The sequence below is a fragment of the Rhineura floridana genome, chromosome 2, assembly GCF_030035675.1.
Source record: "Rhineura floridana isolate rRhiFlo1 chromosome 2, rRhiFlo1.hap2, whole genome shotgun sequence".
Taxonomy (NCBI): Eukaryota; Metazoa; Chordata; class Lepidosauria; order Squamata; family Rhineuridae; genus Rhineura; species Rhineura floridana.
The window spans coordinates 11107047-11135037 of NC_084481.1; the positions used below are offsets into that span (position 1 = coordinate 11107047).

The window sequence follows — 27991 nt, forward strand, 5'->3', positions numbered from 1 at the left end:
CAGTTTGACTTAAAAACACACACACACACAAATCATCTACCATGATTCTTTAAGCCAACACAACTTTGCATATTCACTGCCTTTATTTGTGCTTCATCTAGCCCATTGTTCTTCAACCTTGAATCTCCAGATGTTGTTGGACTACAACACCTGTCATCCTCAGCCAGTTTAGCCAGTGATCAGGGATAATGGGAGTTGTAGTCCAACAGCATCTGGGGATGCAAGGTTGAAAAACAGTGACCTAGCCTGTGGCACCCACAAGATCAGCTCTGTCCTTCCTTTTTCAAGGCACTCTACTACTGTCACAGCATTCAGCATTCTATTATTTAGAAAACAATCCTAATCGGCTGAGGTGTTAGGATGGCACACAGTTGCCTCTCCATAAGCCTTAATTGAAAACAAGCATATAGTATTTCTGCAGATTAAATTATCTGGTTTTCCTCTGAGAAAACTTATTTTACTTTCAGTTCTCATGCCATCATCATTACTATGCTGGATATTACCTTTGGTGGAAGCTTCCCCTCGGCAACATTCAATATCTCTCCGCTGCAGATATTAAGTTCTTTTAGTGTTGCACCCTGATGAAACAACAGTAAACATTAAAGAGAGGATATAAACAGCTAACAGTATCCATGTTGATCCATTAGAAAAAAAACTCTCCAAAGTCTGTATCAGCAATGGGAAATGTTGGCCCCCAAGCTATGCCTGCCCATCACCCCCACCCCAGACATCATATGGGACATCAAGTGTGGGGTGAGTACAGACATGGCCACAAAGGCACAACTGGGAGCTTTAATATGCACTCCTGATTGTTCCTTGGCAAATGGGACTTGTATTTAGCAACTTTCAAATTTGCCATCAAATACAAACTCCTCTGATTGGGAGCTGCTGAGTGGAACCAATCCCAGTGGGGGTTGCATTGGGTGCCAAATTTAAAAGGAACTCGGAAGTGCAGCCTGCTTGGATTGGTTAGAATCTTTCTTTATAGCATGACTTGAACTCAAGCCGCAATGCAAAGAAGAATGTGTGACCCGACTCATGGTGATGTCAGGTAATTAACAAGTGGGCACCCCATGCGCCTCTTAAAGTGGCCTGCTAGGGGTGAGGACATTCAGGATCTGCTCTCTGGCCAGGTTCTTTCCCCACCCCTGGTCTAGATGCTGTAGCTGTGAGATCAGCATACAGACTCAGTTGCAAGATGGAAATTGCAGGCTGCGCTAAGTCTCTTCCAGGTGCTACAGGCAGCAGGTTACACACTTAGGATTCTGGAATAAAGTACCAATGGCTTCTTTTCCCACTGTCCCACAACTTAAAACATGCAGGTAGAGAGAATAGAATTAACATGGCAGTTGTTATCTTGGCAAAGGCAGGTATTAATTTTTGATGGTGTACTAGTCAATTTAAGTCAAATAATCTAGTATTACTGAGCAGTTAGTATTACCCATTACGTTTGGAAGCCTCAATCTCCACCTTGGAACCAAGTCTACAAAGTGACTTTGTGCCTACAATGTATAACTTGATGTTTCTACTTCTTTGCTTTTTTAACTTTTCTTTCTTGCACTACTTCCTGTTTTGTGTAACATCATGCCTGACAAAGAGTTCTGGAAAACCTTAAAAGCTTGCCAATTTTTTGTATCTTTTCAGTTGTCCGAAAAATCATTATTCACCTATGTACAAAAGAGAGAAGTGTATCTAACCAAACGCCAAACAAGAAAATGTATTTTTTTTAAAGGGGGAGGGAAGAATCTAAGGAGTAGAGCCATAGTACCTTATCTGCCTACAGCAGAACCCCCAAGACCATTTTTAAATAGATAATTTCCTACGTGAAAGGACATTAAAAATAACATGAACTAAGTAGTAATGGATTAAAGAACTGTGCTACAATTGTGCAAACTTGGACCAGCAAGTTTTATTTATTTTTTTATTGAATTTATTAGTCGTCCAGCCACTCTGGGTGATGTACAAAATAGGCATACAATACCTAGACATTAAAAATCTAAAAACAATGAAGATAAAATCTAGCCCACCCCAAAAGCCTGCCTGAAGAGCCAGGTCTTCAAGGCGCAGAAGAAACTCATCATGGAAGGGGCATGGCGGAGATCATTTGGGAGGGAGTTCCACAGGGTGGGGGCCACAACTGAAAAAGTCCTGAGAAGTTTGTTTACTGGAGCCTTATAATTCAAAGTTCTATAAAAGTAATATAAAAATGTATATTTATGCATAAAATTAGCTTTTTTACTTCCTCATGTAATGCATCTCCAGCTTCATAACACCAGTCAATCTTTCTCAAATGCCAGCTGTCGCCTGTAAAAACAAAAAAGACCATAAAAAGTCAAACACACACACAAAACTAAGAGTCACATCATCAGTATAATTCCTATACATTTATCCGTTTATTAAATGGATTGGGTGAAATTGGACCACTGGTATCACCTGAAGGGTGATTTTCCCAGGTATCTTGCCATCACTTTGGACACTAGTGCCATCTAGCATCCGAAGGCAAGAATGCACTGAAGTCAAGACCTGAGGCATCAAGCCCCTCCCACTCCAGTTCATTCGTGACGAGTCTGAAGTGGTATATCTGAGAAGTACAAAAAGCCCAGGGGCCTACCAGCAAGGAAAATAGAGACAATGTCCCTAATAATAACATGAAACTACATTCAATGTAACAGATCTAGAAAGGTCTTGACTTAGCCAGACAGTGCAAAACAGTACACTCTAACAGAAATAATTGGAAAGGTGGTACAAATACCCAGACATCCTCCAACAGGGAGGGCTGTGATGGCAGGATACCTGGGAAAATCACCCTTCAGGTGAGACCAATGGTCCATTTTCCCCAGGTAGCCTGACATCACTTTGGGATGTACCAAAGCAGCCCCCCAATAGGGAGGGACCACCACTGTTTACTTGTCAGAAAGAACCTGTAGCAGAACTCGCCTCCTCAAGAGGCCTAGGCAGAAGCATAACAGTCAATCTTATGTTTTATAAAGGAATCTGGAGTAGACCATACAGCCACACTGCAATCTCTGCAAGAGGTGCGTTGGTTGCAAAAGCAGCCATAGAGGCTGCTGACCTAGTCGAGTGCGCTGTTATCTTAATGGACACTGGAAGCTTAAGCGACTCATAGGCCAACGCAATGCAGGCACGCAACCAGCAAGACAAGGTTGAGTTAGTAACTTTTTTACCCAAAGTGAAAGGATACAAAAATGAATTCATTAGTCTTATATCCTGGGTTCGAGACAGGTAGGTCTTGAGGGACCTCTGGACATCCAGTGATTGCCAGGCCTTCTCTAGTGGATGGGCTGGCTCCAGACAGAATGACAGAAGAACAATGTCCTGGTTACAGCAGAACACTGAGCTGAGCTTGGGGTAGAAAGATGGATCTGGCCGCAATATCACTGAATCATTATGGAAGGTGTAGAAATCTGGGGCTCTTTTCACCGATGTGACTGCCACCAGGAACAAGACCTTGAAGGATAACAGTCGCAATGGTGATACCCTGGTGATACACTGCTGAAGAAAGGAGGGCAGCTGCCTATAGAGAACCTACAATCATCGGATGCGAGCCCATTTAAACACTCGCAGGGTAATCAAACCAAATCTGGTGAAGCCGGGTGTCAGTATTAACTGCCAGTCCCATCTTCAGAGCTCTATGAAGACACTGTCAGACTTGTTATAACGTGGCTTGTGAAGTTGGAAGAGCTGTGAACGCATAGTGTCAGAGAAGGCGGGCCATGTAGAGGTCGGAGCCCAAATGAACTCTGAGAAAGCTACCCAAGGTAGAGAAGAGCGGTAATAGAGAGCTCAGAAACTGCCCAACAGAGGCAGAGGAAGCAATCTGCCTCTAACTAGCTCTAATCACTTTGGTAGAGAGAGCATTGCCTCACAAGGCCAGCCAGGGCAACCTCCGAGAGCCAATATAATTGCACTCAGTGGAGAGGAACAGTGAGAGTGTCCTTCCGCACCGGTGTTGATTCTGGCCTGGCAGGAACTGTAGAAACCTAACATGGCTCGTGAGGGGAGAGGAGAGACTCCTGAGAGCTAAAAGAATCGCACATGGTGGGGAGGGACATCGAGAGTGTCCTTCCGCACTGGTCATGTCTGTGGCCTAGCAGGGACTGTTGATACCTATCATGGTTAGAGACAAGAGTGGAACCACCACTAAGAGCCAAAATAATTACACAGTGGGGAGAGGCAGTGAGTGTCCTTCCGCACTGGTCTTGTATGTGGCCTGACAGGACCCGTAGATAACTTATCCTGGTTCTGCAGCATCAGAAGCCCTCTGCATCATCGCTCTACTCATCTCCCTCGGCTTGAAGAGAATACGATGGATCCTCCAAACTGGCAATCTCATTGCCAATCCTGCCTCTAGCAACATCAAATGGATTTGGTGAGGGTGGCAGATCTATCTCATTGCAGTCACAATGCCCCATAGCGCCAAAAAGTATTTGCGCACTCTGATGAGGAAGTGGATTCGACTGTGACTGCGCATGGGAGAAGCTCAGTATGTCCTGCAACTATAACAGAAAATTCAGGAGGGAATTGCAATCCCAGAAGAGGAGCAAGAGGCCATCTGAGGATCTGAGGTCACAGACTGCGCTTGGCGGAGCAGAGGCTGGTGCCGTTGTTGAGGCAAAATAGCAGGAGTCTCATCAGACTGGTGAGATGTATGAGCCCCAGTTGATGGCATGGGTTGAGATGGACAGTTCACAGCTGGTTGGCTAGGGAACCCTCAAATCTGTCATCAGACGACCCGGCAGGAGAACGAAAGAGGGCTGTTAATCTCTCTTGGCCAGCAGCCTCAGAAGCCGGGGCAGACACATATCATGCTCTCTTGGCAGCGGTGTGGCTAAATAAGTGTTTGGTGTTAGCGACAGCCTTGGAATGAAGTCTGGGTTGCTTGTGTTTAGTAGACTTGCGAGGCACTAAGCTGTACCCGGTGTCGTCGTCCCCTGTAGCATGAGCTGCTTCTGGCTGTTGATCTGCCATCATGTACATGCCCACGGGTGGGGGAGAATGTACCGGCAACACGCCTCAGTACACGCCCACGTTGGGGGAGAATGTACAGTTCCAAATGCACTGTAGTAAATACATAGCAGAGGTGCAGTGCAGCTGCTGTGCAGACAAGTCGTGTGAGGAGGGACTTCAGTACACGCCCACAGGTGGGGGAGAATGTACAGCCCCAAATGCACGTTCTCCAACACGTGCTTCAGTACACGCCCACGATGGGGGAGAATGAATAGCCAACACATGCTTCAGTACATGCCCACAGGTGGGGGAGAATGTACCGCCCCAAAAGCACTGTAGTAGACTCGTAGCAGTGGGGGTGCGGTGCTGCTGCTATGCAGAGATGCTGTTGTAATAGATGAGCCCTGAGCAGGGTTCTCTGTATCTACAGGTAGCAGTGGGGGTGCAGTGCAGCTGCTGTGCAGATATGCAGAGATGCTGTTGTAATAGATAAGCCTTGTGCTGTATCTATGTTCAAATAAAAAGCACTGGAAACTGTGGCTACCACACAAAGGAGTAACAAGCAGAGCTTAAATAAAAAAGGCGGGGGAAAGGGCATACAAAATAGCACCCACTGAAAAAGGGCGGGAAATTTAGAAAAACAAAATGGCGGCCAGGAAGGAGAAGAAGCAATGGCGGTTGAAAAAATGGCCACCGCGTGCTCCAAACAGTCAGGTTAGAGGAGCCACAGGAGCGAGCTCCAAAACGCAGCATGAAAGTTAGCCCCTGCAGCGCTCCACTGTTAATGAAAAAGCCGCCGCTGCCTGGAGAAAACAGCTAGCGGTAAAGTGGCCACAAAGAGGAGTCGCAGTAGCGGGCTCCCAGGCAGGCTGCTAAACATTCAAGCACCACCGCTGCCGGGGCGAAAATGGAGCTGGTGGCAAGAGTCAAAAAGGCTGCAAGGGGAGCCGCAGCTGCGGGCTCTCTGTAAGGCTCGCCTCACAAGAGGCGTTTAAGCTCAAACGGGGGAAAAGGTAGCCGCCAGAGCCATCAACAAAGGAGACTAAGGAGGGGAGAAGTAAAAAAAAACCCTCCGCCAATGTTTGAGTTTAAAACGGAGAAACGGCAGCCGCCGGAGCCCTCATAAAAGGGCGAGAAGGCTACAAATGGGAGCCGTAGCCGCGGGCTCCCAGCCAAGGATCGTCTCACAAGAGACGTGTGAGTCGAACAGGGGAAACAGCTGCCGGAGCCCCCAGCTGAGGGGCTAAGGAGGGGGAAGGAAAAAGGTAAAAATCCTCCAACAAACGCCCCAGAAAAAATAAAACAGTGACAGAGAGAAGGGAACGAGGAAAGGGAATAATGGGTTCCACACACTCACTCAGAGGGAAGGGGATGAGGATAAATAAAATTCAGTTCCACACAATCACTCACAAAATACAGAAAGAACTTAGCTATAACACTACACTATTAAAATCCAAACGCCTCGGACGAAGGCAAGAATGAACTGGAGTGGGAGGGGCTTGATGCCCCAGGTCTTGACTTCAGTGCATTCTTGCCTTCGGACGCTAGATGGCACTAGTACCCAAAGTGATGGCAGGCTACCTGGGGAAAATCAACAGGCAGGCCAATCTAAATCAGACTAAGGGGCAATGAGATTGATGGTCAAAGGCATCCTTTCAGAATCCAGCTCTGCCTGTTAAACTGGCCTCCTGCAAGCCACCACCACCAGAGTAGCTCTGCCATGCGGAGCTTCCCCTTCCACCCACTGAATGTGCAGACAGGTGGAAGTGCCACTGGCGGGATCCCTGCTAGTGGTAGCCAGAGGAAGGCCCTGAAACAGGGTGTTCTCAAAACAGGGAGGGGCTAAGCTGGCATTGAATCCATTGGCATCAGGCCAGCTGCAGACCCCAACACTGTGGCAGTCTGGATTTTCCTGACCTCCCACCCTCGGCCCTGGTTGCCATGCACAGCAGGGCTGCAGATGCAGTGGTGGCCCTGCTGCCCTCTAAAACCCAGCCAGCCAGTGCTTTGCATTGCCTAAGCCATACCCAGAGCAGATGCATGAAAAAAACAGACTGAAGTTAACAGGGCTGTGGAGTCGGAGTCATGGAGTCGGAAGCAATTTTGGGTGGAGTCGGAGTCAGTAGAAATGGACCATTAGTCTCACCTGAAGGGTGATTTTCATATGACGACGGCCATCACTGCGGGTTTCAGCTCCACCTATCGTGCGAAGGCAAGAATGTTTTTGAAGTCAAGACTAGGGGCGTCAAGCCCCTCCCACTCTCCAGTTCATTCGCAGCGAGTCTATAGAGAAAAATCTAAAAATACAAGAACAGGGCCAACAGGCCTGCCAGCAGGAAAATAACATGCATAATAACATGACTCTAACATAGCGATATAACAGAACTAGAAGTCTTGACTTCACTAGTAACTTTAAATACAATAGCGTAACAGTAATATATAACATCTTAGTAAAATATCTATACATCCTCCAACTGGGAGGGTCGTGATGGCCGTCCTCATATGAAAATCACCCTTCAGGTGAGACCAATGGTCCATTTTCCATATGAGGCCGGCCATCACTGCGGGATGTACCAAAGCAGCCCATAAGAGGGAGGGACCACCCACATGCTAATCGTCATTAAGAACCTGTTGCAACACTCGTCTGCCAAAAGAGGCATCGGCAGAGGCATAACGATCTATTTTATAATGCCTTATAAACGAGTGTGGAGTAGACCAAACAGCAGCTCTGCAAATATCAGCAACAGGAGCGTTGGTAGCAAAGGCAGCCGTAGTGGCCGCTGACCTAGTTGAATGAGCTGTTATACTAGCTGGAACTGGAAGTTTAAGGGACTCATATGCTAAGGTAATACATGCCCTTAACCAGCGAGATAAGGTAGAATTGGCTACTTTATGCCCCATAGACCTTGGATGAAAGGATACAAACAGAGACTCCGTTCGTCGAATCTCTTGGGTCCTAGACAGGTAGGTCTTGAGAGCCCTCCGAACATCCAACAAATGCCAAGCCTTCTCTAGAGGATGAGCAAGGTTTGGGCAAAACGAAGGGAGTACAATGTCCTGATTGCAATGGAAAACTGAATTGACCTTAGGACGGAAGGAAGGATCACTTTTCAACACAACAGAGTCCTTGTGAAAGACACAGAGATGGCGGGCAGAAGACAATGCGCCCAGTTCCGAAACTTGTCTGGCAGAAGTGATGGCGACCAGGAACAAGACCTTGAAGGACAGTAGACGTAAAGGCACAGTCCTAATGGGTTCAAACGGAGGGCGTTGTAAAGCTTGTAGGAACTTGGACAGACTCCATGAAGGAAAACGATGGACTACAGCCGGCGAACGTAAAGCAGTGCCTCTGAGGAAGCGTTTAATGAACGGATGTGAGGAAATAGAGGCACCAGTGGAGGAGACTGAAAGAATGGACGACAGAGTGGACGCATGTCGACGTAGAGTGTTGAGTCTGAGTCCCATCATAAAACCGTTATGGAGATATTGCAGCACCTGATGCATAGTGGCCTGGGATGGATCTCAGTGGTGAGCCTGGCACCACTTGGAGAAAGCCTCCCAAGTATGTTGATAAATACGGGTGGTAGATGGTCGTCTTGAGGCTAAGATAATATCAATAACAGCGTCAGACAGTCCAGCCGACCTCAAATGCCCCCGTTCAAAAGCCACGGTTAGATTGAGCCAAGTGGGATCCTGATGCCATACTGGACTCTGGGATAGAAGATCTGGCCTGACTAGAAGTGTCTAGGGATCCGTCACCGACATTGCAAGAAGATCCGAGAACCACGGTCGGCGAGGCCAATATGGTGCTATCAGAACCAACTGTGCCCTCTCGCTCCGCGCCTTCCGCAGTGTTTTGGCTAACAGCGGTATGGGAGGGAAGGCGTACAGAAGACTGTCTGGCCACGGTATGGACAGAGCATCCACTGCTTCCGCTGCTGTGTCCAGATATCTGGCAAAGTACCTGGGAAGCTGGTAATTGCGACTGGAAGCAAACAGGTCAATCGAGAAGACGCCGAACCGACGCTGGAGACGCTGGAATATGGTCGGATGAAGTTTCCATTCTCCTGGAATGACCTGTTGTCTGCTGAGCCAGTCTGCTGTCACATTCCAAATCCCTCTGAGATGCTCTGCTTTTAGGGATTGTAGATGTTGTTCTGCCCAGACGAAGATGAGGGAAGCTAGGTCCTGCAGAGGACGGGACCTGGTGCCCCCCTGTCTGTTCAAATGTGATTTTACACACGTGTTGTCCGTACGAATGAGGACATGGTCCAAAGGGAACAGAGAATGAAAATGAAGTAGAGCTAGGTGGACCGCCTTGAGCTCCAGCCAATTGATGTTCTGAGTCTGCTCTGCTGTGGACCAAACTCGCTGAACGTACTGGGAGTTGCAGTGTGCTCCCCAGCCGATGAGACTGGCATCCGTGGTGACAACAGTCCTGCGAGGTTCTCTGAATGGAGTGCCTCTGGAAAGATGTTGGACCTTCGTCCACCAGCAGAATGAAAGACGCAGTGTGGGGCTCAGAGGAACTGTGCGATGATTGGAGTTGGCAATGTCCTGTTGAAAAGGCAACAAAGCCCACTGAAGGTGGCGAGAGTGGGCTCGAGCCCATGGCACAATGTGGATGGTAGAGATGAACATTCCGAGCGCCCTGGCTAGAAGCATGACGTCTGCGGTTGTTTGTTGCATCAAAGACCTCGCGATGTTTCTGATGGCAGTTATGCGATCTGGAGACAGAAACACCATCGCCTGCAGGGTGTCCAACATTGCACCTAGATGTAGTAGACATTGGGTCGGTTGAAGATGGCTTTTGTCGAAGTTGACAAGCCAGCCGTGGGCCTGTAAAACATTGAGGGTGAACGTTAAATGATGACGAGCCAGCTCCTCAGAGCTTGCCCGTATGAAAATATCGTCCAGATATGGGTAGAGATGGACCCCTTGAATCCGGAGGTAAGCCACTAAGGTGAGAAGCACTTTTGTAAATACTCGCGGAGCAGAGGAGAGGCCAAACGGCATTGCTCTATATTGAAAATGCTGGGGACCAAAAGCAAACTGAAGGAACTTTCTGTGGGCTATGCAAATGGGCACATGGAGATACGCTTCCTTTAGGTCGATAGAAACCAGGAAGTCTCCTTCTTGCAGGCTTTCAGTAATGGAGTGGAGGGATTCCATTTTGAATCTGCGGTATGTTACAAAACGGTTGATGAACTTGAGGTCCAGTACCGCCCTCCATGACCAATCTCGTTTGGGCACAGCAAATAGGAGGGAGTACACCCCTTCCAACCTCTCTGTTGTAGGCACTGGCTCTATCGCCGCTATGTCCAAGAGGTGATGTATAGCTGTCTGCATGATGCTGTGCCTGGCTGGCGCCCTGGGACAAGGGGATGGATGGAATTTGTCTGGTGGAGTCGCCCAAAACTCTATTGCATAGCCAGAACAAAAGAGGTCCCTGATCCAGGTGACCTTAGTCAGACGCAGCCACTGGTCTCCAAACGTAAGTAGTCTGCCACCAACCGGAAGTGCATTAATACTGTTTGCGCTGGCAAGACCCTCCCCTATATGAGGATGATGAAGTACCTCTGCGCCCTTGGTACTGACCTCTGCCCTGGAGACGTCAGTTCCAGGTTCCTCTGAAGGAATTGGAGTCATAGAATCGGAAGTCGCGGCCTCGTCCTCCTGGCCGCGTTCCTCGAAAGGGCTGGTTAGTGCGGAAGGGGGGAAATTGCCTGAAAGGCCTATGATTGATGTTCTTGACAGTGGCCAAGACCGGTTTGTGAGCATCTTTGGGATCAACCAGCACTGCCTTTAGAGCTTCCTCGCCGAAGAGCAAAGATCCAGCGTAAGGAGCTCTAGAAAGATACACTCTGGCTGTAGAGTCAGCTTGCCAGTGGCGAAGCCAGAGGGTCCGTCGAGCGACTATTTGAGCCGTCATGGCTCGTGCCCCCACTTGAGTGGCATCCAAAGTGGCATCAGCCACAAACGCCGCTGTCTTGCGCAACTTAATCAATGATCGTCTGAGAGAAACAGGATCAGGGGAAGGGTCCTCTAGCAGATCATCCAGCCGCATCATTGCTGCCCTGGAGAAGTCTAATCTTCGCTCAGTAGCATCCTTTAGTTGGGATTCTCCTTCCCTAGGCAAAAGAGATCGCAAAACTAGGCTAGCGATCGGCTCGTCAATGCCGGGGACGGCCAGCTTGGTGGTAAAGTCAGGAGCTAGGGAGTAAAGTTTGTCAGCCAGGTTCTTGAAGCGGCGAGTTTGGAATGGATGAGACCATTCCTCGGTGGTCAGTTTAGCAATGGGGTCCGGCACCGGGATGTAATGCTCAGTTGGTGCAGGGGATCTGAGAACTCTGGCTGCTTTAATAGCTGGAGCGGTAGTTGGTGGGGGTGCAGCTTGGAGACCAAGGGTGTTAACTACCCTGCGTGCTAGAGGTTGATAATCTGAGGTATTAAACAAGCGATACGATGTATCCTCCTCATGTTCCGAATAGTCACTCCATTCGTCTCCTTCAGCATGATCAGCAAAGGTTGACTCCTCCCCATACGAAGCGTCATCAATACACCTGCCTCTAGCTACATCAAAAGGATTTGGGGAGCAGGAAGGGGTTGCCTCATGGCATACATGTTGGTCCATAGTGCGGTGAGATATGGCGGGAACTTGTGGTGGTGACTGCATTTGAGTGAAAAATGACAGCATGCCCTGAAGTTGTGACAGAAACTCATGAGACAGCTGCAGCCCCGTTGAAGCAGATGGTTGTGCCTGAGTAGGTGGCTCCGTGGGCTGAGTCGGAGGATAAGACCTGGGCGGCAACACAGGAGGAGGCTGGCTAAGTGTTGGCTGAGTAGGAAAGCCAGCAAAGTCCTCCTCGTCAGAAGAGGCAGCGGGGGAATGAAATATATTCGTTAGCTGCGTCTGTACTGCTGTGGTGGGGTTCGGAACAGAAGCATAGCGTGGATGCTTGGGTTTGCTGTGGCTGGAGAGATGTTTAGTCTTAGCCAGTGCTTTGACATGTTCAGTCTTAGCTGCCTTAGATGGTTGCGGCTTGGCTGTCTGAGACATGTCTGGTTGTTCCGCCATCTTATATTCACTATGGGTGCAGTACACGGCCACAGAGGGGGCAGGATGTACAGACCCGAACAGGCACAGCACACAACCACAGAGGGGGCAGAATGTACTGGCAGATGGCTAAGTACACGACTACAGAGGGGGTAGAATGTACTGGCAGATGGCTAAGTACATGACTACAGAGGGGGTAGAATGTACCGTGCTGGCAGTCAGGTACACGGCCACAGATGGGGCAGAATGTACAGTTCAACTTGTGCAGATTATCACAGTCTCAGCACACGGCCACAGGTGGGGCAGAATGTACAGTTCAATTGTGCACAATATCAATAGTCTCAGCACACAGCCGCAGCAGTGTATAGGTCAAGCGGTGCAGAACACAGTCACAGCCTAGACAGCCACAGAAGGAGATTGCAGACAGCGTAGATCACAGTCACCGCCTTGAGATGCAGCCAACAGAGGCTGTAGAGATCAATAGTAGCAAGGAGCAGCAGCAATGTCGGCGTGGTAAAAGAACCCTTGTATATTTACAGGTTCCTAACTGCCCCACATTTACAGGTAATCCTGGCAGCCCTCTTTTGTTAGTACAGGAGAGGGGAAGAAGACAAACAAAATGGCGCCCGGAGCAAGCACGGGAAAATACGATAAAAAAAGGCTGACAGTGACGAAGGGGTAATGGCGGACTGAGGGGATCAGCTCGTGCTGCAGCCGCGGGGCCGATAAGCAAAGTCACGGCGCAGAACACAAAGAGGGAACGGCTAGGAAAGAGGACAAAAAAGCCGCAGTCGCTAAAGCAGAGCAGGAAACAGCCGCAGCCGCCATCTGCAGGGACCGTAGCGGCGTGAAAATGCTAGGCAGCGAGGCTCAGGAAGGTAAAAGCCGCAAAAAAGAGAGAGCTGCAGCCGCAGGCTTTCAGGGAGATACTCCAAAAGAGGTACAGCCGTGAGGCGAGGAGCCGTGGCAGAGCGCGGGACGGAAAACGACTCAAACGGCCAGGGCTGGAGGGAGTAACACCGGGAGCTGCAGCCGCAAGCTCCCTGGGAGTAGAGAGAATGCAGCCGCAGTCTCTCTGATGGCTGAGGGCGAAAGACTGGGAAATCAATGGCCCGGGCGAGGGAGAACCCCCCCAAGGGAATTCCCCAGGAAGGAAAAACAACGTTAGATACAAGACAGAGGGAAGGGAAACACTCGGTAAACACACGAGAAACATACCTCCACACCTTGTCAGACAAATACAACAAAAAACAACACAGAGACTTAGCTAAAGCTACGCTATAGAATATCAGACTTGTTCGTACGAAGGCAAGAATGAACTGGAGAGTGGGAGGGGCTTGACGCCCCTAGTCTTGACTTCAAAAACATTCTTGCCTTCGCACGATAGGTGGAGCTGAAACCCGCAGTGATGGCCGGTCTCATATGGAAAATGTACCAACTCCAACTTCAAAATAAATTTTGATTGACAATTTTTTTAAAATATAAATTCAAAATGTCAAAGAAGCTTCCTATGAAGTCAGCTGTAGTTGAGCATTTCACCATAACATATGAAGAATTATAAATCCCTGAAGTCAAAACAGCAGAGACACTCAAGATTTCTATAATATACAGTGCAGGACATTTTTATTTTGCTTCAGCATTACCCAATTTTTCCCTGAGCACAAAAGCAATATTAGGAAAGGAATTATCTCCTTCCACCCAAAAAAAACTCTACAGAATATTTATACTCACCTGCTATATCCAATTTCTTCAGCATTAAATTTAAACACTAAAAAAAACAACACCATAACCAAAGTTAATAAAATTTAAATACTGGCAAATAGCTTTATCTACAAAAAAAAGAACAAAAATATGAATGCACTGAACACTGGAACAGAAATCCAGCTGTGTTTCATGTTTAAGGTGAACTTCTTTTAAATCATGCATGCAGTCCTCTTTGTACTCTTGGGGCAGTGTTAACCATTATTAATCTAAGCTAGCTAACTATCCATTGCTGTAATGGGGCAAATGAGCCAGGCTGCTTCTGCTACTGTAGTGGAACACACAGCAATAGTAGCTTTACAACTGACAGGGACTCAAAAGAGTTGTCCCAGCTGCCTGTCTCTGGAGGGATGCTGCCACCACAGCAAGGAAAATGATGAGAAAGTCTGGAAAAGGCCAGTAACTTTAGCTCAGGGGTGGGGAAACCTTAGGACTAGAGGCCCAATGCTGCCCTCCATGCCTCTCTTATCTGGGCCTTGGTCCACTTCTCAGGCCACCACCACTCCTACATTGGCCCTGCTTGGCTGGAATGTGTCCTTGAACCCTCATAATTTCTCGTTTGCCTGGATGGAGGATAGAAAGAGGTGTGCACAGAAATTAGGCTACTGTTCAAAGGGTACCATTTACATTGGTTATTCTGTCCCCATTTGCCTCTCACCCCTCACCACTGATATGTGGCCCCCAGAAGGTTGTCCAGAAGCGCATGAGGCCCTTGGGCTGAAAAAGGTTTCCCGTCCCTGCTTTAGCCCCTCCTGGGAAGCAGAATCCTGAGAAGCACTGCCTCCCGTCTTCTTTGGACTTGAAGGATTTCCCACGTGCTGAACAAGAGGTCAAATGGCTTGGGAGTTCCAACATCAAATGAAAGAAGCCAAGGCTTTTATAAAATAATTAATAATAATAATCTTTATTGCATGCTTAGCCATGGGCCATGTGCAAGAATACATGTTAAAACATACGAACATACATTGATACGTATCACCTTACAATTTACATTTCTTTGGGTGACTCATTTATGGGGGAGATTCTCTTAACATAGGAATCTCTCATTTTTTGTGCTGCCATAGCGAAATTGGCAACCGCTAGTGATACATAATTACATTCATCCAATAAAAGCATAATTATCTTTTCCCTATCTGAATAAGGCATTAAAAGGTTTAAAAAAGTGGATAAAAATTTCCGCCTAGGATTGTCATAAAGTGGGCAATGGAGTATGTAGTGTGTAATGTCCTCTATTGCCATGCATCCAAAGATGCATAGACGTTGAGCCACTGGTATGCCTCGATATCTGCCTTCCAAATAGGCCGATGACATAACTTGAAAGCGCAGAGCTGTAAAGGCTCTTCTAATGTGGGCTCTGTCAAGTGAGTCTAAATAATTTGCTAACATGTGATTAAGTTTAATATGAGGGTACCATGTTGAAAACCGGGCCATCACAATTGAGGCTCGGTCCTGGGCTGCATCACATTCATAAATCCAATTGCGGAGAGCCATTTTGCTTAAGTCTAAAAGTTTATCTAATGTAAGGTCGTATTTTATGAGTACTGATTGATATTCCTTCGCCCATCCTCCCTTCGCCATTTGTACCTGCCAACATTTCTTAGTCATAGATGTATTATTCATATTAAGAATTCGAAGCCAGTACCGTAGGTATGCCATATCTATACATGCCCTTACTGAGGGGAGTCCCAGTTCAGCTCTCATGTGGGCAGCCGGAGTGCCCGGGAGGAGGCCTAACACTATCCTCATAAAGGCGTTCTGGGTGGGCTCCAAGGTAGATCTAGCGGTTGGGCCCCATAGTTCTGCGCCATATAGTATCTTAAGCTAGGATTTTAGCCTTTAATATTTTAATCATAGGGGGAACCAATTGGCCCCCTCGCGTGTAAAAAAACTTTTTGGTTATACCTAGGGCGCGTGCGCCTGCTGTGGTCACTGCTTTTAACTGTGAGGTCCAGGAATGGTTATTTGTCAGCAATATGCTGAGATATTTATAGGAATTAACCTGTTCTATTGGGACCCCGTTTAGTGACCAGGAGTTCTTTGCTTTCATATGTTTTCCACTCACCATGACCTTTGATTTAGAATGGTTTATCTTGAGTTTCTGGGACTGGCAATACTCTTCCAATTTATGTAGCATTCTTTTAAGGCCTATTTTTGTTTGAGAACATAAAACCATAAATATAATTATGACTTAATGAGTAATTAAAGATTTTTTTAGTTGATGAACCATCCAACTTTAAACTGATAACTTGATTAAGTAACTGGTTAAAAGTAAATATATTTGCAGAAGTACAATTTAATTTAAAAACTACTGCTTTGACATTAAAAGGCCATTTTTAGTATTTTGTTTTTCATTCCTTATTACACTATACCACAACAAAATGGCCTGAACAGATAAATATGCCCTTTACCAATGACCTCCGTTTAACTGTATTTATTAAATTACTTTAAACTCAGTCAAACCTTTGGCAAGATAATTTTCAAAAAAGAAAGAAAAAAGGATCAAAACAATCATATGATTTAACCTAGCCCCCACAGATTCAACGGCTGCTCCTTGATTAGACACACCAAGGTTTGTATGTCTAATAAATAAATTAAATAAATTCATTTCTGAGGTTTGTTTGTGAGGCTTATTTATTTATCCAGAGAGGAACATTCTGTCTGAACCATTGTCTACTATGGCACCACAGTAATAGTTTAGTAACGTAACAGCCATACAAGAATTCTATACATTTTTTTACAGACTTTATCGCTCGTGTATTTACCTCTCTTACAGTTGTAGTTTCTTCTACCACTATCTCCATCTCTCGACTAGACTGAAGCTCATGGCCCACAATGTAATACAGAAAAAGCTAGAAGAAACAGAGTGGGTCAAGTTTATTCACCCCATGTAGCTTTAGTAAACTTAACACACTCCACACTTTCAGATTAAGGCATTTTATGTATAAATAATTCCCTATGGAATATAGCAGGCATATAAATAAGTAGGCAAAAATTACAAATTAATTTGATATGTTTATTATTTTGTGGCACATCAAAGACCTAAAACAAAAACAAAACAGAAAAACAACAGTTATTTAGTCAACAAAAGCTTCCCTGCCTGGTCATCTGGTGAAGAATGTTACTTATCACAGATGACTGAGCAAAAATCTATTTATATATCTTAAAAATGAATATTTGAATTCAAGTATTCATAAGGTGTATTGAATTTAAAATAAAGTTGTAAGACTGAAAACTTTAAGGGCACAATCCTATAATCTCTGGGAGGGTGTCCCGGGGCCATAGAGTCTTATGGATCTTCCTCTCCACAGGTGGAGAAGTGGGAGATCTGCCCTTGACAGCCCCCTCCCAGTCAGCAAGGAGGGTGGAGGGAAGCCTCCTTTTTCCCCATTGTCAGTGCTTTAATAATAATAATAATAATAATAATTTAATTTTTGTGTCGCCTATCTGGCCGAAGTCACTCTAGGCGACGTACACAATTAGCAAAGAGGGGGGTGAAAGGAGGCATTCCTAAGGGTTGCTTGGGAATCCTCTAGATCCTAGAAATCCAAAGCTCTCCCATTCCCCCAACACACTTCTAGAAGAGGTGGGCAGTACATTTATTTTCCTTCCTATTGTAGTGAAAGGAAAAAAGATGCCTTCCTCTCGCCTTCCATCTTGCCAGCACAAGTCCGGCAAAGCTTGGCATCTGACTGTTCATCCACCTTCAATTCTCTCTTCCCAAGCCCAGTAGGATTGCTATGTAAATTAATTTCTTTCAACTGTATTTTTAGTTTGGACGAGGCATAAGTCCGTGGCAGAGCACATATTTCCCGTATATAAGGTTCAAGGGTTAATGTCTGGCACCTCCAGTTAAAGGACCCAAGAAATAAAGTTAGAAGTGACTTATCCCTTGCAGAGACTGTTGGAGGCTGAATCTAATCACTCGGGCCCCTATTGTGAACCCTGACATGTTCCATAACTAGAAAGCAATGGTTACATCATGGTTTAATTATGTACCCCAAATACAGCCACAGGCACCTAAATAGACCCAAGTGAAATCAGGCCCAATTAATTTCAATTGGATTTCTAATACTGTGTGGTCAGGGCTGGAATTTAGTGGAACTAGTTCTAAACCGGACAGACACTGGATTGTATCCGATTAAATTCTACTCAAAGTAGACCCTTTGAAATCAATGGAGCTGAGTTAGGCATACACTGGATACAACCAGGGCTGTGAAGTCGGTATGTCAAACCTTTGACTCCGACTCCTCTATTAATCTACTGTCAGACTCTGACTCCGACTCCTTCATAAATGGCAAATGTATATTAATTTTTCTACTGTCTGACTCAGACTCTGACTCCTTCATAATGGCAAATGTATATTAATATACTAATATTAATAAATTAATATTAAAATATTAATATTAAAATATTGATTTTATTTTGAAGTTGGAGTCAGTACATTTCTACTGACTCGGACTCCTACTCCACCCAAAATTGCTTCCAACTCCACAACTCTGACTCCACAGCCCTGGATACAACCCACTTTTACTTGCACTGGATACAACCCACTGTTACTTGTGAATTTCAAAGGAAAGCAACATTCAGTGTACAAGCTGTGAACCAATGCAGCCAGGTCCATTAAACAGCATGGATGGAATCCAAGGATGCCATTTTGCTTGCTTGATTGCTATTCATCCAGCAGATGTCTCCACTAGCATAAGAAGGAGCTAACTGATTTTCTGCAATACTTTCCTGCTGCAGCCCCCTGCTAACCTGTTCCAGAGAGATGGGGACCTTCTAGAATAGCATGGAAGGTAGTGGAGAAACTGCAATGGGAAGGGGGAAATTGGAGAAAATTGCCTCCTCTTACAACTACTGGATTCCACCCTGCACGTTTAGCACACCTTCACAGAGATGCAGACTTCACCTAAGAACAATGATCCTATTCTATCTCCAGCAGTATTAACAAAATGACAAGAATATGAATAGTTACAATTAAAAAAAAACTTTGGTGCAACCTTTTAGTTTTACCTGTGTGGCTGTTGGAGCTTTTCCAGAGCACAGTCCTAGCAGGCTTCCCATTTTCAGCTCTGCTTCTTTAACAGTATAATCCTCAGGCACTTAAGGAGTCCAAAACAGGAACACAATAATGCTTTGTTTTTTTAAAGCAATCATGGTAAATATTGATCAGGAATTTCCAAATTGCATCACATGTCATACCAATTAGAAAGATCAGGTTTATTCATGGTCCATTCCAAGATTGCAAAACAGAGACTGAATTCTTGTTATTATCGAAGTACCACTTAAATGTTAAAAACGTCTTTCTCTTTACAATATGCCATAAAGTAACTTAAAATGGATTCAATATTTTGGTACTCTTACCATACTCCACATGCTTAAAGAATTAAGCTTCTTTGTTTCCTTGAAAAAGGGTGACTGCTTGAAAGATAATTTTTACACCATTTGGTATTTTCTCCTTTTTCTCTTAAATTTGTCCTACTAGTGCAATTCTCTTACTATGGATACCACCACCACCACCTTCTACTACTATAGCGAATACTGAAGGGGAGTTTCTTGTACTTTTCTATAATACTAATTACAAGTTGGACCTGCAACAAATGTTGCAGTGTGGAATGCTCTTTTTCACTGTTCCCAGTCAGTCATGCCCTCCTTTATAACAGGATATTCCATTCCACATCCCTCCCCCCCTAAAGTTTTCTTGTTCCAAGCCAGTCAATATCTTCTGGACACTGCCTATTGGGGGGGGGTGTCCCTGATTTTTTTTTGTACTTTTGTAAACCTTCAGAGTTCCCTCAAGTCTGCTGATACCTCTGCTTGTAGATGCCATCTTGCAGAAGATGCCATTTTGGCTACATGTGTATTGGCATTCACACCTGAACTTCATCAATAGAAGGAATAATGATGCTAGAGTCTAGCACTAAACCAGGATGGTGTAGTGGTTAGAGCAGGGATCGTCAACCTGTCACCCAAGGATGCCACGGCACCCGCAAAGGCCTTCAGGGGCACCCCAGCAGGTAGCCCAAAATCCAAACTTTCATTTTAAAAGAAAAAGTTTCTAGCCTCCTAAAGTTATGGAGCAAAATGTGCCGATACTCTTCTAAGCAATTTATGTGAAATGAGCCTGCATGGCTGCTTCGGCCTGTCATTGTAATTAGCCAATGGGTGAAGTCAGAGCTGTGATTGATAAGTGAGTTGTTTGGACAAGCAACAGGAATCCATGGGTTCCTAAAGAGCTGCTCTTTTGCCCTCCCCTTTAGTGCACTTTTCCTGCTTCTATCTTTTTTTCTAGTCCTTAGAATCCTCATAGTTTGCCCTTCCTTTTTCCCTACCACCAGGATGCATCTGCTTGTGGTGGGTTCACCTGAGATCAGGTAGTGCCTAGAAATTATTTTCTGCAAATATTACTACACAATATGTATGAATGAATGTTAAAGAATCCCCTTCCCTGCAAAAGGCACACGTGAAAATTTTCCAAAGAGGCTTTGCAGGAGCTAAAGACCAGGGGCTCATTAAGAACTGACTATATAGCGCTATACCTGTGTATTCAGAAGTAAGTCACTTTGTATTTAATGGGGCTTACTTCCAGGCCATTTGTGACTGGTGCCCCCAGTGCCCTCCCAAAATTTGAGATGTACCTTCTGGTCCAAAAAGGTTGGTGACTGATGGGATAGAGTGTCAGACTGGGACCTTGTGAGCTTACCTGGACAAAGAAGTTTTCCATTTCTGCTAATAGGTCTGAGACAGCTATTGTTCACTGTAACATGAGAAGGGAGAACAAAAATTAAATCAACACAACCATATGAAGTTTCATTTTCCTGAATTTTGCCATGAAATTTGCATGATTTTTTGTTTTCTTGGGGGATTTGTTATGTGCCTTCAGGTAGGACATGGTCAATTGCTCCTCCTGCTTGGAAGACAGGGCAAGTATAATGTTTTACTCCATTCCAAGCACGTATTTCTGCCATTTCTACAAAATAACTTCAGAACAGATACACCAATTCCAAACCATTTGATTAACTTAATTTGAGTTGAGAAGCATTAAAAAAAAAGCTAATAGGTGACACATGGAGAGACAAAAACATTTCCAGAAACTGAACTGAACTGTATGGCATTGCCAAACTGTCTTGTTTTTATAATGAGTAGAATGTTCAGTCTTTGAAATGAAGGTGTAGGAACCCACTGCTTTATCCATACAGATGCTCTCATGCCTGTATAATAATTCACTAATTATTAGTGAATAATTAGTTCACTAACTGGGCTCCTACTGGGCGAAAGGGTGGGTTATAAATCTAATAAACTAAAATATAATAAATAAATAGACAAAAAACCCTTGTGGTTTAAGAACATAGCTATAAGCCAACAGATATTTCTATCAAACTTTAAAAAGCAGGGAAATTGAGCAACTATAGTGAATGCACCAGGGAAGCAGGAGACCTGACCTCCTCTCTGAGATATTGGACTGCCCTACAAATTGGTCAAGATGCAAACACCATTTGGGTTGGTCTTTCACAGTCCAATCCACTTCCTGTGTAGCTTGGAAGAATTTGGTAACATGTGCCTCTGAGCATATGGTGTGTGGTGGCAACACCTGCAATCAGGACTACATCTTCAGAGATCGAGAATTACATTTTTTGTGTGTTTGTTGGGGTTCTTCTTACTTTGTTTCTTTCCAGTGTTACTACTGTTTCTAGAGAGAATCTAACCTAGAAAATTATATTTCTCTCATTATTCATCTTAGAAATCTTTATAATTTTTTTATTAATTTCAAAGCCTTTTTCTTGGTCAATATCATATGATGGTGAAGATAGCCTTTTGTGTTTCAAATTGGTGGTTATGTTCTATTTCTATTTTGGGTGCATTAACAGTTGAATCTGAAACTGCAGTTTGATGTAAAATCAGACTAATCACAATATGTTGCTACCTAAACAATGAATTGAGCTATTGGAAAAAACAAACATGGCCTGCCCAAAAGGCATGTGTTCAGCCTGCCATGCTTAAACCACTCCACTTAAGGAAAGGCATGATCAATTAAAAACATGAAGCAAGCCAAGAAACTTGCTAGAACATATTTAATCTCCCACTGTTTTATCTTGTGCAAACTGAGACACTCATCATGTCCACTGGAGACTATTTTGCAGAATAGTCAGCGCCATTATTCCACAATTGTTTTTGTGGGTTTTTTTTTAGTGTAAATTGTGCAAAATGTTGCTGTACTTCACATATTCACAGAAGCAAAAGAAAATGACTTACTATAGGACACTAAAATTGCAAAGTAAATCAAACATATTTAAAGTGACTATCTGAACTATATCAACTGTCTTAATATTGTTGCTTCCTCCCTACTAACACAAGATCAGCACAGCACATGTCTTGTTACTGTTATTTGGGCTGATTGCAGGTATTGCCACCACTCACCATATGCTCAGAGGCACCTGTTACCAAATTCTTCCAAGCTACATAGGAAGTGGTCGGTAAAATGAGTACCCGGCATATGCTGGGGGGTAAAGAAAGGCCGGGGAAGAAACTGGCAATCCCACCCCATATATACGGTCTGCCTAGTAAACATCGCAAGACGTCACCCTAAGAGTCGGAAACGACTCGCACTATAAGTGCGGGGACATCTTTACCTTTTACAATATCTCAGAGAGGAAGTCAGGTCCCCTGCTCCCCTACTGCATTCACTATAACTGCCCTATTCCCCTCACAGAGCTGCAATCACCAGAAGAGGGGCTGACAGTTAAACCACTCTGGCCACTGGAGCTCTGTCAGGGGAATAGGAGTCTCCTAGCAACTCTTAGCACCCGTCACAAACTATACTTCCCAGGTTTCTTTGGGGGAAGCCATGACTGTCTGAAGTGAAATAAAGGTCTGGTGTGGCCACCTGATTAGCCAAGCCAAACAGCTGTGAATCTGGCTTTTAGAATACTGAAATGTGGTTCTTACTCAGCATGCCTACACTTATCATTAACTCCAATGTTAAATTTCTTAAATTAATTAAAAATCAGCCAGGCATTTTTTAAACTTTTAAATTGCCGAAGACAAAGGTCAGAGTAGGGGCAAGGTCAGTAATAGGATTACAGGTACTCTGTGAACATGGTTGATTTTTAATTAATTTCAACAAATTATGAGACCTTTGACAGAACAAAGTCCAACAGGAGTTCTGAATTTTTTTCCTTGCTTGTTTATACTTTGAACTCTCTGACGGTTGTGTATCGCCATGAAAACTTAGAGGGTTGTTACGCAAGCTTTTCTGAGTTCAGGACTATAAGTTTTATAAGTTTTTTTTTTTAAAAAAAATGAGCTTATGGGAAGCAGCAGAATGGCATGGAGGGATATAACATTGCAGAAAGCAAAAAAACCCTAGTGGCTGTATAATACAGATTTAGCATTTCTTCTGTGCAGACTAAACAGTAATCTGTGTCATACATGAATATATTTCTTTAGCAACATCTGTTACAAAATAAAATGGACCATTGGTCTCACTTGAAGGGTCATTTTCACAGGTAGACTGCCATCACGACAAACAGTTAAAACAATCAGTTCCACACACACTAAAGTGAATGACAGAGGGAAGGGAACAATAGGAAATAACAACAATCAGTCCCCAGTCAAACACACAAAACTTAGCTATACGCTACGCTATGAAAATATCCAACTGCCAACGACGAAGGCAAGAATGAACTGGAGAGTGGGAGGGGCCTGATGCCCCTAGTCTTGACTTCAGAACATTCTTGCCTTCGGACGATAGGTGGAGCTATGATACCCGCTTGATGGCAGGCTACCTGTGGAAAATAAGTGTGTGTATTTTTCTATCTAACATTAAACAAAAGAATAATTGGGTCCCATGCATATAACTCTGTTCTCAGGTTGCTCCCACTGGAGGAAGTGCAGTTGGGGAGTGAAGGCTATTTTCTCACACACACACACACATCCCCTGAAAAGTTGCTCTGGAAAGTTGGGGACGCTCTGGAACAACACAGATGATAGCTCAGGGGCTGCAGAGGGTAAGGAAGAATAGGCAAAAATTGCTTCCCTCCCCGTCAGTAGCAGCCTCTGCTGAATATGGTGCTATTTCAGATCTTTAACACCAACTCTGAAATAATCAATTCAACTAAATTAAATATGTAAAACTATTTTACCTAGCTCCTTGTCCAACTGCATTTCCTCTATTGCTTTAATTCTGATATCTGCCATCACCTAAAATAAAAACGATTAGTGCAATGCAAGAAATGATATACAAAAGGAATGCAGACTTTGTAAATGTTTATGTTTTAGTACTCAGCAGCTGTAACATTTTCTATTAGCAACCAAGAATTTTATTTTACTCCTATAAAAACCTCATATACTTTCACATAAATAAGCCAAACTGGAAAAAACTTACATAGAAACATAAACTTTGTATTTTAAAAGAATACAGATTTAAATGTATCCTTGAGCCATAAAACAGAGATATTTGCATATTAAAAAGATTCCCCCCATCTTGCATCTTATTATTTTTTCCCCATAAGCTAAAGAATAGTTAACTTCCTTGGCACAAAAACCTGTGTCATAGGTACCTGTTTTATTTTAATTACATTTTAGTCCTTGTTATGCATCTCAAGAGTACAGACTTCCTACATTACATTTTCCAACTTGCATTCTTAAGATGCATGCAGGGAAGGTACTGGAAAATGTCTAGTACCACATGCCTTGGAAATATGCAAAGAGTCAGCTGCAAATACCAAAACTGGGAAGCCTTCCTGAAGATTGCCCCAGGTCGGAGTACAAAAAATGCAGAAATAAACACAGAAAAACCAAGCCATTTCAATGTACATGTACCATTCGGAATGAACAGTACCACACATGTATTTTGCACTTTAAACTCAGGTGTTTTTGTACCCAAGTTTAAAAAGCAAAGTGTGACTCGATCCTCAGATTCACAGCTGACAATACGCATGTTACAAAGATATGCACATCTTCCTACTTCCCTTTAAGCATCTAAGAACACAAGCAGACAAAAAGTAAGCAGCTTTCTGGAACTGGACAATTTAGAAAGTAAAATAAAGTAACTGGGCTGGACTGGACTGAATGGAAGGAAATGAACCATTGGAGATGAAGTTCCTCAGATCCATGCAATCACAATTCCTTTACTTACTGTTTCAATAGTTGCAGTAATTTTAACTTGCATCTCTTCAGCCTCCAATCTACAGAAATTTGTTACTTGTAACCAGCTGATATCATGCGTAAAAGCAGTCAAATTGCCGCCTGCCACATTCACCATGCTGCAAACAACACATGCTTAGAATGCATAATTGTGCACCACATATAAAACAAAATGCAGGGAAATGAATTCTGAACAATGGTTCTAATCTGAGCAGCTAAATGACCCAGCAAGATAGAATCTTGTTCTCATAAAATAAACTATTCTTGCAAATATCAGTCACAGCACAATCACAATCTTCCATTGTCATCAAGGGGACACTATGATGGGCATTATGCATGCAAGTGTCAAAATTCACAACACCAGATTTTAAATCTGGTTTTAGTCAATATATGTGCCTACTATTTTTCTTTTTCCTTCTCCTCTTCTGGTTATTTGTTAATTATTCAAATAATGCCAGGAATAAGTATGGCATACTTCTAAATTAATTACGAGAGTGTCTTTTCTAAAGAGATTTCAACCTAGAATTAGGCCCAAGGACAAGAAAAAAAAACACCCGTACATCAAGATTACTCATGAATGCAGTTGCACATATACTTAGAGCAAATTCATACAAACCTTTCAATCCATGGGCTATGATCCAAATACACAAGTAGTTCTGTCAGACCAAGAAGTCTTTGGGCTTGTGACTGCTTGAGAAGTATGCTGCACAGCAATCAGCATTTGAAATCAAGGGGATTTCTAAAAGCAGTTTCTGATATGGCATAAAATCCTTGGGTGAACCCATAGAAGCTTTGGATCCCAGTCATGGTAGCTGTGGCTCAAATCAGTCCATAGCGATTTTTAGATGTACTGCTGCTGATTGAGCTAATTATGTGATTAACACCACCACTGGCTTTGGGGCATCTGACTGATCATGACTACTTATGGATTATGCAAAAAAGAAATGTGTGACATATTTCAGCATATGATGCAGGCATTCCTATAACCAGCTCAGACATAGCTGATTAAATAGGCCAGGTTCATCGTAACATTGTATATATGTTTATTTTCAATACTGGAACACTCATCCCTTATTTCTAGAAGCATACTCCATGAATATTACTCCCAAAGAAACCCATGCAGATGCTTTAAATTCCATTATGACTGCACATGATCCAGGACCTGGGTCCATTCAAAGCCTACTGAAATCATGTATATGGGTACTAATATGAATGGGGGCAACACAGAATCTCTAGCAAAGTACATTGAAAACATGCATTCCCGTGTCAACAGAAATGAAACTATACGCAAAATGACACTAAAACTCTCTCACAATGATGGTTTTAGGAAATAAATGTGGGAATGGGACTAATTAAATATAGGTTCTCTCACAAAAGAAGATCTATGGGGAAAAATAGAAAAGAAGATGGTGGCATAATTTAAGCATCTTGGAAGAGAGCCTCAGCACCAAAGGCTTAGAAGAAAATGTTGAGAATTCTGAAATACACACGTTAGCCTCATTCAGAATTATTCACCACAATAAATCTTTTTCCTTCTTCACAGCCATTGTTCATATAACGTATTTCTCAGCAATGATCACTTTTAACAAATACTCTTAATTAAAAGAGTATAAATATTCTGGCTGTATCTACTTGGCTATGCCGTCTTTGACCTAAGTCACACAGGAAACAAGAGCGAGCTTAGGAGTGAAGAAAAGGGGCTTCACTGAGCTCTGCACCCAGTAGCAGCTGGCAGGCCTGCACAGATGGGACAGCACTGTTCACTTGAATTCCCAACACCACACACCACTCCCAGTTACCAAGAGCAAGGCAGTGGGGGGCCTGGTGCAGCACAGCGGCAGAGCAAATCCAATGTTCCTCACGCTGTGCCTGCATTGTGCCAAGATTCTCGTTGCCGGTTACACCTTCTTAATGACCAGCAGCAACATGCCGTGTTAGGAAAGGACAGCAACGCAGGCCCACCATGGCCTCCACTGTCTACTCCAGTCCCTTGCTATAGCTGCAGGGGGATGGACCTTGTCCTATATACTGATGCTGCTGGTAGCAAATATATTGTCACCAACTCTGACCCCCTGAGATTGTGGGAAGGGGTTGGGAATAAAAATAGTGCCACGAAACGAAATGTTTCATTGTGGTCCCAGCATCTAGGTAGGAGTGTTCCTGTTCTGGATCTCAGACAACCTGGAATAAGTGCCTTGTAGCACTGTTCAGGACTCACAGGGTTTGAGTGCAGAGAGACGGAAAGTCAGAAAAAATTGCAGGGAGGGGGGTTTGAAAAAAAAGGGCTGAAATCTTGTATTTCCCACCCTTATGAAACATTCCCCTGCTGTCAGCCCGAACTTGAAAGCTTTATTGTTATGTAGCAGGGTGCAGCAAGACATTTCTGGAGAACAAGAAAGAAAATGAGCATCTTCTCCCATTGCTGAAGTTTCCTTGCGTAATCCAAAATACAGTGCAAGGCACAGTCCCCAAACCTAATAGCCCCTTGAGGATACTTTAAGCAGAGGTAGGTAATAGGATCTGGCCAGTGGGCTTTCTGAGCTCTCCCCACCTCTTCTGGGACACTTTGACAGTGGGGTGTCCATCTGTCAATCATCTAATGTCCCCTGGGCTTCAAGTGGCCAACCTTCAAAAGAAAGAATCAGAAGTGCACTCTAAGCATGGCTTAAACTCAAGTCAGGCTGCATAGGACGATCCGCGCAAAAGTGGAGTCTGCAGGCATTGCCGATCAGTTGATTGGTGGCCCCTGCAACCCCCCCTTTCGGAGGGATCAGCTGCACTTGGAAGCTCTGATCGTGAGTGGAAGCAATTCCAGTGGGACTTGCATTTAGCGCCAAATTTAAAATGCACCAATTACAAACCCAGCTCACCAAGGAACTTTAAGGCTCATGGCTGTTCCTTTGCAGCTGAATCTTTACCTGCCCTACACTTAACATCACATATGATGTCAGATATGGGACAAGTGCATGTGGCTTGGGAGACAAAAGGCCTCACAGGCAAATTAGTACCCCTGCCAGGCCCAATTAGGCTCATAGGCCGGAGGTGTTCCACACCACTGCT

General features: G+C 44.3%; 1 protein-coding gene across 8 annotated transcripts in view; it reads right to left on the reverse strand.

Moving 5' to 3' along the window:
• Window positions 1-27991, reverse strand: part of USP40 (ubiquitin specific peptidase 40) — a 75010-nt gene that overhangs the window by 13607 nt on the left and 33412 nt on the right. For all 8 annotated transcript variants that reach the window (XM_061607780.1, XM_061607777.1, XM_061607774.1 and 5 more), the window contains exons 17-24: window positions 24924-25050; window positions 23929-23986; window positions 20490-20543; window positions 18800-18888; window positions 16549-16635; window positions 13757-13793; window positions 2240-2304; window positions 504-578 (exon numbers count right to left, since the gene is read on the reverse strand). In XM_061607780.1, coding sequence (XP_061463764.1) covers window positions 504-578; window positions 2240-2304; window positions 13757-13793; window positions 16549-16635; window positions 18800-18888; window positions 20490-20543; window positions 23929-23986; window positions 24924-25050 — 592 coding nt within the window. The remainder of the gene's footprint in view (window positions 1-503; window positions 579-2239; window positions 2305-13756; window positions 13794-16548; window positions 16636-18799; window positions 18889-20489; window positions 20544-23928; window positions 23987-24923; window positions 25051-27991) is intronic.